This window comes from Rattus rattus, chromosome 7 (genome assembly GCF_011064425.1).
Source record: "Rattus rattus isolate New Zealand chromosome 7, Rrattus_CSIRO_v1, whole genome shotgun sequence".
In the NCBI taxonomy this organism is placed as follows: Eukaryota; Metazoa; Chordata; class Mammalia; order Rodentia; family Muridae; genus Rattus; species Rattus rattus.
Genome location: NC_046160.1, coordinates 14,371,004 through 14,390,273, shown reverse-complemented (window position 1 = coordinate 14,390,273; position 19,270 = coordinate 14,371,004). Strand labels below are relative to the sequence as shown.

General features: G+C 43.5%; 1 protein-coding gene across 1 annotated transcript in view; it reads right to left on the bottom strand.

The window, feature by feature from the left end:
* Nucleotides 1-7,353: 7,353 nt before the first annotated feature.
* Eif2ak2 (eukaryotic translation initiation factor 2 alpha kinase 2) overlaps nt 7,354-19,270 on the bottom strand; it is a 26,609-nt gene continuing 14,692 nt past the window's right edge. Inside the window, exons 10-16 of the mRNA XM_032908889.1 lie at nt 18,991-19,113; nt 18,011-18,139; nt 16,187-16,367; nt 11,262-11,396; nt 8,686-8,787; nt 7,623-7,679; nt 7,354-7,542 (exon numbers count right to left, since the gene is read on the bottom strand). Of these exons, the coding sequence (XP_032764780.1) occupies nt 7,420-7,542; nt 7,623-7,679; nt 8,686-8,787; nt 11,262-11,396; nt 16,187-16,367; nt 18,011-18,139; nt 18,991-19,113 (850 nt within the window). The 3' untranslated portion in view covers nt 7,354-7,419. The remainder of the gene's footprint in view (nt 7,543-7,622; nt 7,680-8,685; nt 8,788-11,261; nt 11,397-16,186; nt 16,368-18,010; nt 18,140-18,990; nt 19,114-19,270) is intronic.

The following is a 19,270-nucleotide window of genomic DNA, read 5'->3' as shown; positions in this document are numbered from 1 at the left end:
GAACAGAGCAAACACTGTCAAATTGTCGATGTTGGGTAAATGAGTTGATTACAGTGGAACTATAGCTCACAATACTTTTACTACGTTTTTAAAATTAGGTGATACGGGTATGAGTGTAGGCATGGGTACCATGTGTGGAGACCAAAGGACTACTTGTGTAGGTTGATTCCTTCCTATCACTTAGGTGCGGGGGATTGAACCCAGGTCACCAGGCTTGGCTGTAAGTGCCTGTACCTGCTAGGTCATCTCACTGTCCCTAAAACTTTTTGTTTGTTTAATTCAAGGGGAATTTCAGGTACAAATGGAAAGAATACGAATGCTGGAGCATGTTCAGGTAAAACTGAGTGGTCTGTGTGGCTGCGCCTTAATCTGGTAATACCAAACATAGGATTCGTGATGGCCGCCACTGGGGAGCACAGCTGCCAAATCTCGTCTCTGACCTCCAGAACCACAGGAAGTGAATATAAGGTAAACGACCAAGTCTGTGGTAAAACACTGCAACAATAGGAAAGTAAAATACACCACAACTACATTAACATCAGCCAGGCTCTACATACTCTGGAAACATTTGGTTTGCGCCACAGAGCGGCTACAGCGTTCAGTTAGGGTGGAAGCCAGTGCTGGTGTAACTGCACCCATCTAACCACGGGGACGCCATGAGCCACTTCTGGGGTAGAGGACATTCCACAGACATATAACTATTTCCTCAAGCGAATGCCAAGAGTAAAGGGAGCAGAGTATACTCTAGAGTAAAAGGACATGCCAACCAAAAGCAACCTGGGATCTTCCTGATTTTTGAGATTGTAAAATTGAATTCAGGCTAATTATGTGATAATTATATTTCTCAGTTTGTCTGAGTAGTTGTATGATTTTGTTAATACTACAAAGAACTTGTCTATTACAAGTCAACTTTTAAATATTTATGGCTGCAACTGAGATTCACTTTAAAATTCTCCAGCCAAAGAAACCAAAAGGGAAGGGTGGGTGTAACAGCAAAGGTGAAATATGTGTTAAAGCTGCACAGAGATCCACACAGACTCATTCTTGTGTGCTCGAAGGTAAAAATTGAGAGAATTAATATCGAACAGAAATAGTTCTTATGGTAAAATGTTAGCGTGCCAGAGAGTTCTGGTGACCATTCAGGTGGGAATGGATGTTGTAAGTCTGTGACTAGTGAGTCTGCAGATGATGAAGGCTCGGCAAAGCTGACACTCAGATCTCTCCTGTCACAGCCATGTATGCGGGGATACTTAATGGGCACGCAGCTGTCCCACACTTAGCCTCTTGAAAAGCACCTTACATTTCATTTTAAACTGGGTCCCACGATTATGCAACCAGCCTACATGTATAGAGTAACACATAATGTATGTGTGTATTCTAGATTATGAATGTATCTGATATAAATTTTTGTTACATCTACATGTATGTGTTTGTTACATATGTGTATGTAATAGAAATGATATATTTACTCGGTGATAAAGATTCCCTAGTGAAACTAGGTAAAAGTGTTCCTTTCAAAAGTGTACCTAGAATTAGCAAGTGAGACCCTACACTGCCCAGCTGCTTCTCTGATTAAGATACTTGGGATTTCCTGGTTTGGAGACTGAGAAAATCTATCCTTAGAAGTAAATAAAAATGCTAAAAGATAATATACATATTTCATAATGTAAAAATACCAGTAAGAGAAGGGTAGAATGTTATAATCTTCCTGGCTATATTATTTGGTATTCCTCTTAAATGTAGCTTTGTTCATTAAAGCTAATATTAGCCTGTTTTAAAAGAGATTTCTTTCTACCTAGAAAATTTGGAAAATGTAAACAATATGCCAGATACCTATATATCTTCACTTATATTTGGCAGTGGCTAGCATCAACCACAGCTACTGCCTTTTCTTCTTTCTCTGTAACTCCAGCTTCATCCGATGCCCTGTTTTAGCCTGGGCTGCCACTGTGCTCAGATACAACAACATGGACACACAAATAAAGTAAATATTTCTTTAAAAGAATAGTTTCTGCTCTTGCTCTCTTGCCTTCTTGCTCTCCCTCTGTCCTCCCCCTCCTGCTCCCCCTCTCTTCGCATTCCCCTTCCCTCCCTCTCTTCATGGCTGGTGGTCTCTCCTCCCGTCCCTTTCTCCCCCCCCCACTCCCCACCCTCCCATTTTCTGTTTCTACTTCCTCTCAATTCCCTCCCCATTCCCTGAATAAACTATTCTATACTAAAAAAAAAAAAAAAAAAAAGGAATAGTTTCTTCAAGGGGTGTGTGTGTGTGTGTGTGTGTGTGTGTGTGTGTGTGTGTGTGTGTGTGTGTGTTTTAAGGAAAACCAATTACCTAATAGAATAGCCACATTCCGGCCTAATAATCTCATGACCTCACTGTTATTATGATGGTGTGCATCTTTCCGTTGCAGAAGTCCATGTTCACCATTATAAACTCTTGCCAATATTCTCTCCTCCCCACCCCCACTGTAGTTTTAGCATCTGACGCTGAACTTTGCCTTACCAGACCGCACTAGCAGTCAGAGGACAAAGAGATGCTTTAATGAACTTAGAAAAAGCCACACGCCTTGTAGGAGTCTCTCGATGCCTCTCACCTTCTGGTAAGCCTGGATGTGGTTCTGTTTAAAAATCCTAAAACAACGTGACGCTTTTTTTTTTTTTTTTTTTTTTTTTTTTTCTGTTTTTCCGGAGCTGGGGACCCAACCCAGGGCCTTGCTCTTGCAATTGCTCTACCACTGAGCTAAATCCGCAACCCAACATGACGCTTTTCTAATGCTGATTTGTTGCTCTAAAGTTCAAACTGAGACCCCTCAGGGTCTCCAAGGACGCCATCCACATTATCATCTAGCATTTCCCTGCTGCTGTTGGCTGCTCTGCTCAGTGTTCCCTGTGGACGTCCGTTCCAGAGTTTAGGCTCTGTCCCTAGCTCATCTTGCCCCAGGTGGTCTTGTCTCCCTCTTCTGAATCATTCACTCTCCGGGGTTTCTCAAGTATCATTTCTAAGGCCTCTGCCTCTGTCCAGATGGAGAGTTTCTTACTGCCGCCAACAGCACAGCTATCCTTCTTAAAAGCTTTGTAATAACAGATAACAAGATATAGAAGATAAAAAGATGGAGAACCTTCCTTTCCAGCCCCATCATCCCCTCCCCTCCTCTCAGCCAGCCACTTAGGAACTTAGTATCGCTTCTTCCCTCGTCTGCCTTTTCCACCTCAACCTATTTGTTGAGATTCAAAAAAAAAAAAAATGGGAGTGGGGTTAAAAATGATTTTGTTTTGAATGTTCTGTGAATTTGTGAATGGTTTCCTACCGTAGACATTTGTTAAATATTTTTTTCATTTGACAGGCTGTTAATATGCTGTTACTATATCTAGCTTTACTTCATTTTCCAATATGTAAATATAATTTCAAATCCATTCTCTTCTTGAAGGCATCATGGTTGCTTCTTGTTGACAGGACTTCTGTAAACAGTCTGTTAGCTACTTTTCTTGTCACTAAAAGCCCAACAGATGCAACTTAGGGGAGGAGAGATTTATTTATTTTAGACTCAATTTCAGATGATACAACCCTTCCTGACAGGAAAGAATTGGCAGAAGCCTCAGTTCATGATGGTGGGAGTGTGTCCAAGTCTCTCTCCATTGGCTCACGGCCATCTCATAATTCAAATTGCATTCAGTCTCACCTCAGTCCCATGATCTTAACACTCAACTCTCTTCAAAAGTTCAAGGTGCTTTGAGAAGCAAAGAAAAACTCTTAGCTGCGAGACCCTATAAGACAAATATTAGAGCATACAAAGATACAAAGTAACTATCCCTATTCTACAAAGCAAGTCTGAGCTAACAGCAGGGAAAGACTGGACCTCTGCAAGGCTGGGCAAACAAAAGCTGTATCTTAGTGTCCAGCGTCTGGAATACACAGTAGCATTATCTGAGCTCCAATGTGGGTTCCGGTTTCATCCCGCCTTGGGTGTGGGAAGGCCACTTGGGCAGGAGAAGCAGGAGATGCTCAGCTCTGGCTGCAGAGGTATGGGAACTCTGCTGGGCAGATGAAAAGTGGAGCGCTAGATTGCATTTACCCTGCACCTGCCGTCAGGCTCCCATTACCGCTCTGGGTGGGAAAATGCAGCCTAAGATATGGGAGCCTGAAGCTGGGGTTCCCAAGCTCCCAAGTGTCCAGTCACCACTGGAAACGATGCAGAGGAGTCGGGAACAGAGGGTCGGGGTGTCCACAGGCCTACCATGAGGAGCCTGGGGCTAGGGGCATGAGTTGGTCACTGGATGGTGGGGAGTTGGGAATGGATAGGTCCTGGGGCTGAGAGCCTAGGGCAGGGCAGGGGTTGGGGGTGGGGGATAGGGAATACGGTTTAGCTGATCAGTGGTGATTGTCCTTAGCTAATTGTCTGGGAGCATGAAGGGGCCTTCTCAGGAGGCTTAGATGACATGGCTTTCTAGACATAGGCTTTCTGCATGCTCCCCACTGAGGTTCTTGATAAGACAGTCCTTGGTTCCAAACTTTATTCATCGTGGAAAATGGATACATACCAGGTCCCCGGGATGGACAAGAGATTACATTTGCAGAAATGTCCAGGAAGGGAAGCTTACTGGCTAACTCTCAGGGCCTCTAGATACCTCCTTTGCATGGAGAACTCTGTTCTGATCTATGTGACCTATGTATGGAGTGTGGTCCTGTGCCAGCGGCCTGGTTGGAAACAGGTGAAGCTCCTACCATCCTCTCTGGGTTCCAGGGCTTCCAAACCGATCAACCTTACTAACGTTCCTGGCACAGTCCACTGCCCCACACTCTAAAAAGTTCCTTACAGCCTGGCTGCCTGAAGCATGCATGGGCTTTCTCTTAGGCTGGCTCCAGTCAGTATCTACAGCTTCTTCAACAGATGTTCTATGTCCTTGTCATCTCCCACATCCTGGGGTTGCAGTTAAAACTTGGGTTTTACTTTTTTAGCTTCACATAGACTCTCAGAGCCTTTCTTCAAGGAATCTGACCACCCTATTATACATTGTCCTCACAGGCTTGTTATAGAACTATGGGACAAGCGTCTCTACCCCATGACCCTTGTGCTTTCCTGCAAAACCAGCAGCATACAGATGATGCTAAGTCCTGCCGCCATCTTGAAATGTAAACTTTGGGCTATGGCTACAGCATTCTCCAAGCTCCTATACAGCTGAAACAGAAAAACTTCTCCCCTATGTATTCCTGCTTGCCACAGACCACCCAGGGGAGTGTATCAGCAGAGGGACCAAGGCTTGGATTTCAGGTAGAGAACGGACTCGGCGCAACAGACAGACACAAACTCGAGGTATGTGTTGTAAAAAGCTTTACTTTTTGGCATAGACTTAAACAGTTAGAACAGATACATCATAATTGGCAATCATCCAGCTCTTATTCATCACCTTGTCCCTTGCAAGGAAGAAAGCTGAACATACAGTCTAGAAAACAATTCTCAGCTGAAAACAATACTTTAGAAAACTGCAGTTATACTGCCAGATTGGTGGGCACCAGGTATGTATTCATCATTTACCTTTGTTTTAATAAAGTTTAAACTCTATATTTACCGCCCCTCAGAATAGTAAGGAAGCTTTTGTAACCATAGTTAACTCTTGATAAGTTTGTTCAACTTGTTGGAACTTGTCTATGATCTTTTTAAAAGAATCATTACTATTCTGAATCATGCTAAACAAAACTTTCCCAAAAGGGGGGAAAGACTTTTCTGGAAAAGTCATGTTCTTAGTAACTGCAATTAATTTCTCTCCTATTTGCTGGGAGCTAATGGGTACAGCAGTTGAATTCATCGCAGCCGTTGAGTTCATCAGGATCATGATGGTGTGAGACGTTTCCGTCTCTGAACTTTCAGTTCCTGAGACATCTAAAGGTACATGATCATCTTCCCACACTGCTATATTCTTAAAATCAGATATTGTTGACAGGCTTAAAATTGCTAAGATCACCAAGGCTAGAATACAGAAGGCAATTCCACTGAAAGCATAGACCCTGGTCATCATCTTTTTGTAGGGAGACTGCAGGGAGCTCCAGGAGGCCGAGCCATTCCAGGCACAGGCCTCTGTTCTGGACAGAAACGAAGCACAAGAGCTTCCTGTCACACAGACTCCACTGGAGTGGCTGTGGCACCTGCTGGAACTTTTGACACGAAAGACCTTTAAAGGGCTTTTACTTTCCACGCTGTGCAGCCGCCGTGGCTGTAGTCTCGTTCCTATAATGGCAGCAATGGAAAGTGCATGGCTTCCCTCAGTGCACTAATTGCTTTAACAGCTTTGCACCAACCTCGTCTTTGAAGGCACTCATTCCCAGATCTTTGTTCTCTCACTTCTTACCCCTCACTCCTTCCTAATTTGCTCTATAATTCTAGCTGTGAGAAGGAGATAACCACCATGCCACAGTCTGAATGTCTTGAAATTTCCCTCACCAAACGGTCTTTTGAATTGTACACAAATGTCCTGGCATCTAGTCCAATTCCCAATGGGTTCCTTTTTTGCAAAGACTTCTGAGCTACCAGAATTAAGATTGACGTATACCATCTGAGGACTTCTCTAGCCTGCTGCTTCAAACTTTTCCACATTCTTCCCACAAACCAGTCCTGAAACTCCAAGAAACCGCACAGTAGGTTTATTGCGACAAAACCCCATTTCTGGTACCATTTCATTACTTTTCTCATCACAACGACTAAACTACCTATGAGAAGCAACTTAAGGACAGATGGACAATTTGGACTCCCACGTTCAGAGGTTATAGTTCACATGATAAGGCATGAACAGCAGAAGGTTTGGAGTGTGATCAGGATACAATACACATATGGAACTGTCAAGAAAATAACTTTGTAAGATTGTTTTTGAAGTAACAAGAAAAAAAAAACCTATTGTAGGGCCTTCATCGATCCTGCTTGGAGTTTAATGATAGACACTGAGACATCTGTGTATAAGGCTGTTGGCCTGTTTTCTGGGGCAGTCTCTCAGCTAGCTCATCTAACTTAAGCCTACTACTCTGCCATTCCGTCTCTCCATGTGGCTCTGTCTCTCAATCTCTCTACCTCCCTGCTTCATTCTAGACCATGTCTTTGTGTCTCTGCCTGCCTGTCTGCAGGTTCTTCTCTCCCAGCTCTGGCTGCCAGCTCTTTAGTACGTCAAAAGCCTTAGGCCTTCAGTTAGCATTGGGGGTTAAGTGACCTTCTCCACCACGGCTTGGCTTTCTCTTCGGGCAGACGAGAAGGAAAGAAACATTTCCATATTTGGCTAGCCAGCCACAGGTCCGACAATTAACAATTGAGGAAACGGGCATACTTGTTCATAGCTGATAAATACAATGTCTTTGGGTCATCCTTACTGTCTGGGAGAGTGTTAAGAGAAGAAGTTCATTGTTCTCTGACATTCCACTTCAGACTGCAGTTAAAAGCCCTAACACGTGTTTCTTTTCTTTTTCTCCGAGATGTTCTTCCACTCAGCCAAAGTCTTCAGGATTTCAGACGTATTGGGTCGTTCCCTGGGTTTACTTGAGAGTAATTTCTGTAGAAGGCTTTTCTGTTAATTAGAGTTAAGAGTCAGTTATCAGGAAAGAAAAGAGTGGGAAAAAATTAAACTGGCTGCTTTCAAGTACTCACTTCCTTGTTGTCGAAAATATCATCGGAGAAGACGCCATTTCTTAGAAGTTGGAAAAACTGGAATACAACGAATAAATGTATTTACTAAGCAGTCGTTTGCATAGGAAGAAAAACTATAAACACAGTAATAGCTGGAGTCACACTAGATTTCTAAAATTTAGGGTGGTTTCCTTAGTCTAAGAAGCAGACAAAATGCCCCTCCCCAAGCCTACCCCAGTCTAGGAGCATCCTCAACAGTCAGTGCTTTCAAGTGCACGAGACTCATCCCTCAGTCCCTCTGTTTCAGAACGCTAGGCAGTACATCCTTCCATCACCTCCTGAGTTTCCAACTAGGATGTCCAATCGCCTGCTGTCTCCAGGGATTCCCCACCACCTACACGACAGAGTCCAAACTCTTTCCAGCCCCACCTGGGGAAATCACCAGCTTCAGATAAGACTACACCGCCCGTTAGTCCCAACACACACTGCGCATTCTAATCTCCGTGCGGGGTAGCATGCTTTTTATTTCAGATTGTTAGAGTGGACTAACTCTGGTTAGAAGTCTTCTGACTGCTATGAGCATACCAGAGCATGCAAACACATGTTTTGTGTGTATGTATGCATATGCCTTTAAATAACTCCTCCAAAAAACAAACAAAACAAAACAAACAAACAACCTGACCCTTCAGTACCCAGCCTACATGTTTCCATGAAACCTAAATCCAGACTTCTGGAAAGATTTTTCTGTCTTCTAAAAATAGCCATTCTCTGATGTTATCTTTCTTTCCTCTTACAAGATGAATCCCTTGAGAAACTGGCTTGCTCCTTTTTATATCCAGGTAGCACTTAGAGCAGAAACTCCCCCCTAATCAGTGAGATTTGGGTTGGCAAACTTGAATGGGAATCCTATGGTCTATGCATATACTCTAAAGAAAGCCAAACTTTTCAATCTAGAGCAAAATGGCTGGCGACACTTGAAAGAGAAGCTAATGTGGTCATACACCCCCTCACCAAACGGCAATAACCGTAGCACTTACGGGTTGTCAATGCTTTCACTTCCTTCATTCATTGTTGGGATATTTACCTCTGTTTTCTCTGAATCAGTTTTGCATATGTGAAGAAGTTCAGCTAGAATAAGGCCCAAAGCAAAGATGTCCACTTCCTTTCCATATTCCATTAACAATGACTGAAAGCCAAAAATACATGTGTCTTTGTTACTCATTTAATATAAGTCTCCATGCCTTTTGAGGAAAAAAAATAGCTATAAGTGGTATATTACATTAAAATGGCTTTTGAACATTTGTAGCAGATGTGACCTTGGTCTTCATGGGGGTACCCTATCGATTGGAGCGCCGGCTGTCTCTGACTCCTTAGCCTTGCACTGGCTCCCCTTCCCTTACCTGAACTGCTGGGCCTCAGAGGGAGAGGATAGGCCTAGTCCTTCTGGGACTAGATGTCTCAGGGTGGGTGGTGCCCAAGGGAAGCTTCCCCTTTTCTGGGGAGAAGGACAGGGGATAATGGGAGAAGGGATTTGGAAGAGCTGGACTTGGGAGAGGTGTAGGCTATGATCGAGATCTAAAGTGAATCAACATAAATAAATTATTGGGGAAAAAACAAAAAAAATGCCTAATTATTCTAGATCTCATGAAGTTGAGCACCAAGATTAACCATCACATAGAAATAGAAGGAACATTGGGGTTGGGGATTTGGCTCAGTGGTAGAGCGCTTGCCTAGCAAGCGCAAGGCCCTGGGTTCGGTCCCCAGCTCCGAAAAAAAAAAAAAAAGAAATAGAAGGAACACAATAGAGGCTATAAAAAAACCTACAGCTAATTACTTACTAAAGAGCGAAACCAAGAACATTTCCACCAGCACTAAGAGTGAGACAACGGGATGGACTTTCTCCACCCACATTCAATCTACTTCTTGAACTCTTAACCAGACAAGAGAAGATAGAAAAGAAATTCAGACAGGAAAAGAGGCCAAATCCTCATTTGTAAACAATACAATCCTGTACATAAGAGACTCTAAACTTTCTAACAAAAACTCCTAACTGACTACAAAGTCAACATCTAAGAATCCTGGTTTAGGACTGGAGAGATCACCCAGGTCTCGACTTTTGCAGAGAACCTGAATTCAATCCCAGCATCTGTACGGTGGTTCGCCTCTCTGACTCCAGTTCCAGGGGATCTGACACTCTCTCCTGGCAACTGTGGGTACAAATACATTCAAACAGGCAAGTTCATACACAGGAAATAACTTTTTAAATGAGTAGGTTTTTTTCTGTTTCATTGATGAATATGCTAAAAGAATCAATTCATCTTATTGACAATAGCTTCCAAAAAATTATACTGTGCCTGGTGGTGCACACCTTTGATCCCAGCACTTGGAAGGCAGAGGCAGGTGGATCTCTGACTTAGAGCCAGCCTGGTCTACAGAGTGAATTCCAGAGCAGCCAGGGCTGCACGGAGAGACCTAGACTTCCTATGCTGGTGAATGAGCAGAATTAACATATTGAAAAGTATTATAGTGCTAAAGGTGACCTACAAGTTCACTATAAACCCCATCAAAAATCCAATGACATACTTAACAGGAAGAAAAAAATCTTAAAATTCATAGGGAAGAATAAAAGACCCATGGAGAGCCAAAAAAATCCTAAATAGAAAACACATGACTTGAGGTCTCACTATATTTGATTTTAACTTATATTAGAGACTTAGTAATGAAGTGTGAAAGGGACACAGAAGAAGCATGTGGATCAACTGGATAGATAAGAGACCCACAATTAAACCCACGTGCCTCCCCCATTTTGACAAAGATGCGAAATGCAGACATCGAAAAGACAGCATCTTCCACAAATTGTCCTGGAAAATAAGATATCCACGCCCTACCCTCCCCCCCGCCCCGTGTGTGTGTGTGTGTCTGTGTGTGTGTGTGTGTGTGTGTGTGTGTGTGTGTGTGTGTCTGTGTGTGTGTGTGTGTGTGTGTGTGTCTGTGTGTGTGTGTGTGTGTGTCTGTGTGTGTCTGTGTGTGTGTCTGTGTGTGTGTGTCTGTGTGTGTGTGTGTCTGTGTGTGTGTGTGTGTGTGTGTGTCTGTGTGTGTGTGTCTGTGTGTGTGTGTCTGTGTGTGTGTCTGTGTGTGTGTGTCTGTGTGTGTGTGTGTGTGTGTCTGTGTGTGTGTCTGTCTGTGTGTGTGTGTGTCTGTGTGTGTGTGTCTGTGTGTGTGTGTGTGTCTGTGTGTGTGTGTCTGTGTGTGTGTCTGTGTGTGTCTGTCTGTGTGTGTGTGTGTGTGTGTCTGTCTGTGTGTGTATATGTGTGTCTATGTCTATGTCTGTGTGTGTGTCTCTGCGTGTATGTGTGTGTGTCTGTGTGTGTGTGTCTGTGTGTGTGTGTGTGTGTGTGTGTGTGTGTGTGTGTGTGTGTGTATGTGTGTGTGTGGTGGAGAGCAATCAGACAAGATTCCTGACATCCTCTGGCCTCCATATACTCATGCACAGACATGCATACATCACACACATGTACACACACCTACATAAACACGTGCATACAGAAGAGAGAGACAGAGACACAGAGACACAGAGACACAGAGAGAGAGACAGAGAGACAGAGACAGAGACAGAGAGGTGAAAGAGGAATTTAATAGAAAGGAAAGGGCTTTCTTTACCTTTTGTTCTGGACTCATGTATTGAGGAGTTCCTGTATACTTTGTTCGAGGATTTCCATCATTTTCCAGGGCTGTTGCAAGGCCAAAGTCTCCGATCTTAATGTGTTTTTCATCCACTAAAAATATATTACCTGGCTATAGAAAAAAATTAATTAGTATATGCCAACTGGATCAACTATTTTTTTTTCTTTTTTTCAGAGCTGGGGACCGAACCCAGGGCCTTGCACATGCTAGGCAAGCACTCTACCACTGAGCTAAATCCCCAACCCCTGGATCAACTATTACCACAGATCCCAACTACATTTGGGGATGAGACAGGGTTTCTTTGCCTCAGCTGTCCTGGAACTCACTGTGTAGACCACACTGGCCTAGAACTCAGAGCTCTGCCTGCCTCTGTCTCCTGAGTGCTGGGATTAAAGGTGTGCACTACCAATACCACCGGCCCCAGCTATCTTTTATGCGGACTTATAAAGATTGCATTTATCCTTCCACAGGCCTCCCAAATCAGGGAAATTAAAACCTGGGGTCTTTAAAACTGCCAAGTGAGGAAGGAAGAAAAGACATCCAAACAGTAGCAAAGCTGGCTTGGGCTGTTCCTGCTTCCAAATATCAGATCAGCTGTCAAGTGGAAAATTCAGTTTGCAAGGTCCCAGGAAAGAGACCCAGGACTGGAGGGTGGGCGTGAATATGAACCATTGCTTTCATATATCCAGCCCAGTGAGAGGTGCAAGGAATGGGAGATAGGGCTCCCCATCCCAGAACAGAGCTGGGCCGCCACCTGAGGGAATTCTGCAGAAGTGACTCAGGATCGGATGGGAAAACCCTCCCGATTGTGAGAGTCTCTGAATGGGTCAGTTCCCAGCGATACTGCAGGATAGCCCATGCAGACTTTCTCTCCAATTCTGACAGCTTTTAGGAAGTATGCCCCCTCCATCTTGTTAAACAGATGCTGATAATGATCACGAAACACCTTTTCTATGCATTTCCTTTGGTCATTTTGTTTTCGTTGCTGCTGTTGTTTGGGTTGAGGAGACTGCTGGTTTTTTCTTAGAAGGTTTCACGTATCCTATGCTAGTCTTGAACTCAGTAGGAGGCCAAGGATGACCTGGAACTTCTGATCCTGTCACCTTCCCATTCTGAGTCCTGGGAGTTAGAGGATGAGCCACTATGTCTGGTTTATGCACAACTGGGGATGGAATTCAGAGCTCCAGGCACCCTAGGCAAGCACTCTAACGAATGAACTACATCTCTAATCACTCTAAGATGCCATTTTAAACATATTTAAAATGCATAGGACAATTTTGTGACATCGATTTTTTTCTTTCCACCTATGTGGGTTCCAGAAATTGAACTTAGATCACTAGTCTTTAACCACTGAGCCCAAACACACACATACACACACACACACACACACACACACACACACACACACACACACAAATACATGCACATACAACAAAAGAGTGGCCACATGTGCTAAATAACTAAACAGCACTGAGTGAAAACAGGAAGACTGTTGGTGACAAAATATTAATATTTTGCTATTCTTGCAAAAATTAGACATTCAACACAATATTGGACTACACACACACACACACACACACACACACACACACACACACACACACACCCCTATGAGAGGGCCAAGGTAAGGAACGAGGGATAAGATGAGCCCAGAAAAGGTCAAAAGGAGCTTCTAAGGAGCCTTGTGCAAGAATTAGCAACGAGATTCGCGTTCAGTCAGTCGTTTTGAACCTAAAGTCAGCAGAAGAAGCAGATTTGTTTGTGGGAGAAATGGAGAGACAATGTTCCCAAGCTAAACTAAAGTCCCAGCAGCAGAGCTTTGCCATACCCACAGATGAATGCTCAGTACAGCAGATGAATGGGGTAGCTCTGGCTACCTCAGTACAGCAGATGAATGGGGTAGCTCTGGCTACCTCAGTACAGCAGCTATAGCCTAACTCTTAGAAACAGGAGTCTGTGTAAACAGCTAAGCTGGGTGAGATAAGGAGTAATATCAGATTGCTTTTTATTAAACAGAAAACACAATGAATGATGCTCGATCTTGTTTATCCCAATATAGTGTGAGGTTAAGGGACAGGGAAGATGTGTCACCTTCATCCAGGGAGCAGAAGACAAGTCTGAGGTTCTGGTCAGGGCTGATCCCTCCGATACTAAGGTAAGATACGGAGAGCAGAGGAAGCCCTCTCTATAGAAACCACTATGCCCCCACCGATAACGCTTGAGAGTCTAACATGGTGAGAAGTGGAGGCCTCGTGTCAGAATGGCTCTTTTGGGTAAACACTGTCCTTTGAGAGACACCTGCAAACAAACGTATCTTTCTAATCTTTTCTGAGAAGAGAGGAAGCAGCATTATAGCTTTAAAAATGTCCATGAAAGGACCTCAGATCAGGATGAACTACACCCAGAGAAAGACCTTCTCTGTAAATAGAAAAGACCGCAAGGACAGATGGCTTCATGACACAGGACCCAGCCAGAGCAGATGCAGGGAAGCTAGCGGATGAGTCAGGAACATTCCAGAACTCATTGTGCACTCTGAGGAGGGCCCGAAGGAGGAACATTCCAGAACTCATTGTGCACTCTGAGGAGGGCCTGAAGGATACCCAAACTTCTCACTTATTGGCAAGTGAAAAGTCGTAACTTAGTAGAAAATATATATATATATATATATATATGTATATATATATGTATATATATATGTATATATATGTGTGTGTTGTATACATTTTATTATACACTATATATAATTAATTATAGTACGTAGAGTAAGTGCTTTATGGTTTATCTTCTTTCTCATGTTGAATACTTCAGAACACGCTAACATGAATAACACATGTTAATAAACATTAGCCTATCCTAAGCAGGAAGGTTTGATGACACTTTCTTACATATTTTGCAAATTCCTTCCATATCTGCTTTTAGAGAATAGGCAGATGGGCTCTCGACTCTGTTTTGCATCCAGCCTGTTGGGATAGGTTTTGAGTGAGTTATGTGTAAGAAGCTAATGGTTTGTTCAAGTCTATGTATGACTTACACGGAAGTGAAGGGATGGTGGACAAAAACGAAAATGAAAATGTTTTGAGATGCGATCTAGCTGTGCAGACCAGGCTGGCCTCAAGCTCATCATCCTCCTGGCTCAGGTTCTCAATGTTGGGATTTCAAGCATGTGTCATCCACCCTGGCTCTAATTTATCCTTTAGAGCATAACATTCCTAAAAATGTTCTAACTTTCAAGAGTGTTTTCGGAGATTGCTACAGAGAAATATCAGGAATGAGTGGACTCGGATATCAAATTATTATGCTCACGAATGCAAGGCAAACAGAAGAACCCGTATGTTTCGAAGTCCACTTAATTTTAACTAGGTTCAGCAAGCAGCTACAAAGAAGGGTACTCATTTTCCCAGAGACTGTTTTGAAGCATTCCCCGTTCAGAATGTTTGAGACAGGTAGAATACACAGACAGCCAAGTTCCACCTAGACAAGGACACGGGGCTCTTCTGCCTAGCGCAGAAAAGGGCTGAGGCAGGGTGATTTGGAAAGGCTAAGTAATCAGAACAAAAGGGGGCATGAGAGGCTCGGCCAGTGAAGGACATAGAGCAAAGCCATCAGGCGGGACTTGGCGTGGCAGATGTACCAGCTGGTTTTGTGTGTCAACCTGACATAAGCTGGGGTTATCACAGAGAAAGGCACTTCAATTGAGGAAATGCCTCCATGAGACCCAGCTGTAAGGCATTTTGTCAATTATCGATCAAGCGGGGAGGACCCAGCCCATTGTGGGTGGTGCCGTCCCTGGGCTGGTGGTCCTGGGTTCTGAAAGGAAGAGGGGGGGGGAGAGGGAGGGGAGGAAGGAAGGAAGGAAGGAAGGGAGGAAGGAAGGAAGGAAGGAAGGAAGGAAGGAAGGAGGGAAGGAAGAGAGAGAAGGCAGAGTAGCCACAGGACAAAATGGAATCTGACACTATGATTCCACACTGTACCTTTACAGGTTGTTATGAATGTTCTTAAGGGATGGATGTGTACTGGGCTTTGTATGTATAGGTGGGCAATTATATCTTATCAATTGGATTTAAAAATAAAAGAAAGAAAGAGAAGACAGACAGACAGACAGTAAGCAGCACAGAATTAGCTCCTGCCTTCAGGTTCCTGCCCTGTTTGAGTTCCAGTCCTGACTTCCTTTGGAAATGAACAGCAGTGTGGAAGTGTAAGCTGAATAAACCCTTTCCTCCCCAACTTGCTTCTTGGTCATGATGTTTTGTGCAGGAATAGGAACCCTGACTAAGACAATAGGTTTGCGATAAAGAAAGCAATCACAGGGCTGTTTGGTGCCTCTCCTTTCTTGCTGATGAAAAGGAAATGGAGGAACCCAGTGGTCCAGACCATTAAAGCAAAGACACTAAAGGATGATGTATGCGCATTATGAAAGCTTGGATGGTTTTCCTAATCATGGGGCAGACCACCCCAGTCGAGCCAACACGAAGCTGTGGACTCTTTAGCTGTGCCTGCCCTTGGGTGCTCCCGCTGAACCACAGTAGAGCAGAGCAGAGCCACAGCAGAGGCTGGGTCGGGGCAGCCTGCTGGACCTTGCAACCACAACAATTTTTCAGAATATGAAAACTGTCATTGCTTTCAATGAGGCAATGACCGTCAAGCTACACGTAGCCTGAAAGGAACGAGACTTCTAATAGGATCATTGTCACAATAAGTTCATGGGCCACAGAGACCTGCCAAGCAGTTTCAGGGGACAGCATTTGGGTAAGTAAGCTCCAGACCCACTTGAAGTCCAGCAGATTAGAGAGATGTAATTTTATCAGGACTAACTGCCAATCACAGATGGAAAACTAAAGAACACACATCGTTGATGCTGGTAAACTGTGTTTATCAACCAACAAAAAAAATTTCCCCCTTACCTTAAGGTCTCTATGAATTAAACCTTTCGAGTGTATATAATCCACTCCTGTCACTATTTGTTCAAATAACTCCAAAACCAAAGCTTTGTCCTCCTGACTCCGATTTCTCTTTTCCAACCACTGCTGCAGAGTTCCTTTATCACAGAATTCCATTTGGATAAAGAGGCACCGGGTCTTGTATCTGGATACAAAGTTCACAGTACATTAAGAGTAGCAACGAAAATAAAATAAATTCATTTTTTAAAAAGTTCTACCATGCCTTATGAAACCCCAAAGCCTCATGTCTCAGAATAAAAATCTGAACATAAGAAACTTGAAATAAAACAAACCACTTTATGTAAGTCATCATTTCCCAAATATCCAGGGCTTCAATTGTTTACCTATTAAGTAGGAGCCTGTGTATTCCTTAATGCTGAAGATCTTTGATCACTTTTGATAATAGATATGAGTAGTATTAATGGCAGAAATCTTGGGGTTTTTTTTTCACTTTTATATAAAGTAAATTTGGAGCATCTTAATTTGTCATCGGTTAACTGAACATCTGTTTTACACAGGGCACAGAACACTTACGAAGTGAGTTAGCTATTTTCCTCATCACCTTAGGCATCAGAGTCTCACAAGAGGTAGAAGAAAACAAAGAAAGAAACAAAAAACAGGCCTAAGATGAGAGCCCACTTAGAAACTCCAACAGGCGCGCCAATAAATTGGTTGCTGTATAAAGTTGGGGGGGCTGTTTTCACTAAGCACAGTTTCAACACACGAACTAAGTTGCCTTCCATATTGCATTTATATTTTCGGAACACACATATGCTAGAAAATATGATGATGTTGCCAATAATTCGCTTAAAGCTAATGAAGTCTTTTGCCTTCTGATGGTCAGCAGGTCCTAGAGTTCTCAAAGGCACAAGGAGGACCAGGACACTGGAAGAGATGGTGAATGGTAGGTAAGGTCTCCAGTGACATCCGGATTTCAGTGAGAAGCCTGTCCCCATGAAATCTGCATGGCTTTTAAAGGCAAAAGCCAGGTCGTTAGAATCTCCAGTGCTACAGAAGGGGCTGAGCCAAAACCAAGAGTGAGCGAGGCCATCAGGGCATGCCCTGGGCAACTCACCACCCCACCACCGTGGTATAGCTACATTCCAAAGGCGTACAGCCAAAAGCAGTTTCAGAGAGTTTCAGCAGCGGAAGACAAGCCTTTTGGAGTCAGCATCTACGTGTTAAATTAGTCTTTACTCTTACAAACTATAGCACCAGCTATATGAACAACCAGGGGGTCAGGAACACAGAACACACGAGAGCTTAGAAAGAGCTGAGGAAAACTTAAAAGTGTTCTTTTAAAATATTTATTTTGATAGTATGATGTGACTTTGTCTCTGTGTGGGTATGTGTACGTGAATGCTGGCACCCACAGAAGCCAGAGGATAGCCTGGAACTGGAGTTACAGGTGGTTGTGAGCCACCTGACGTACTCGCAAAGGCCATCCAGGATCTACTGATCCATCTCTCCAGCCCATTAAAAAAATGCCTTTAAGGCGAGTTTGAGCTAGGCTTCCTGGAAAGTGCCTGTGAGCACAGTACTTGGGAAGCCCGCCCTGAGGCCAGCCTGGGGTACATAGTGAGTCTAAAACAATGAAACTAAAAGCAAGTTTGGAAGACGGAGAGGAACAGGGAAAGATTATCTCCTCGTCTGTAGAACAGGAGACCATGGAGTCTTCTGAAGGCTGTTCTGGTCATTAATGGGAGGAGCGACAGCCTCCTCTAGTGGCCCCCACACAATCAATGCCAAGTTCCTCCCATCCCATCCCATGCCTTGAGAATTTCTTACCGACTTGTGTCACCGTTTGTGCTGTTCTCGGGATCATAGTCATAGTCCTCTCCCTCCCAACAAACTCGGTATTGAACAATGTTGGCGTGATTGAGTTCTGCTAGTGCTAGTACTTCACGCTTTGCCTTCCTATTTAAAAGGACCCAGAAAACACACGTGCAGTTACATACCCCTGACAGCTACAGAACGCCTGAAGTGATGGAAGGCCACCACCCAGGCTCCCCTCTCTGTTGTCACTGTGGTTCCCGTGACAAGTTTTAGCAAGAGAGCCAGAACTCAAAAGTTCAGCCGAAACCATAGCAGTTCTCATTCACGATGTAAAAGAAAAGACAGTGGCTTAAATGACAGACATCCAAAAGGTAAACAGACATCATTTGTATCTTCTTTCAACTGTCTGTAACAGTTTCCAACAGCTACATCATAGTTGATACTCTGTTTAGAAGATGTGTTAAGATCTTTGGCACTCACAAACCAGTCCCATTTGGGCACCAAGGGTAGGCAATCCAAGCAGCAAGGTAGAACCTAATTTAGAATTTTCAATGTGTGACAAAGATAAGTCGGGGAACTAGTTTGTGCAAAGAAACCAAGATCAGTACAACAGAAGCTTTCCAGGGATCGGGTTCAAGAGCCACGCCGTGCTATTCTCTTGAAATCGCCCTGTGGCTGGCTTTATGTCAACGTGATACAAGCTTGAGACAACAGAGAGGAGGGAGAGCCTCAAAAATGGAAAAAAATGGAGAAAACCACTTTAAACCAAATAACTCAACAGCTTCAGGTTTCAGTCCTGTCTCAAAATGATACAAGCATATTTTTACACTGAAATAATACCCACTGTATGATCGTCATTTCAGAATACACCAAATTCCTGTAGTCAGGAAATTAAGGAGGACCAGAAAGAAATCAACAAGCAATGAAGGACTTCATAAAGACGAGGGTTGGGAGTTCAACACTGTGTTCAAAAAATCAAGACAGGTACTCACTTGGTGTTATATGTAATGCGCTTAATAGCATACGTCTTTCCATCGATTCTGTGTTTTGCTTTGAAAACTTGGCCAAATCCACCCGAGCCAATTTCTTCTATGTCTTCAAAGTCTTTGCTAAACCTAGGTAAGATTGATATCGCCGTTACTCTGAGGTTTAGTGTTTCATGTAAGATGAAAATGATTCTTCCCTTCTTGTTTTTAATAACATATGACGGAACTCCTGAGTTACCAAAAAACACCTTCCTCTTCCTCCTCTTTACCTCCCTTATTAAAAGAG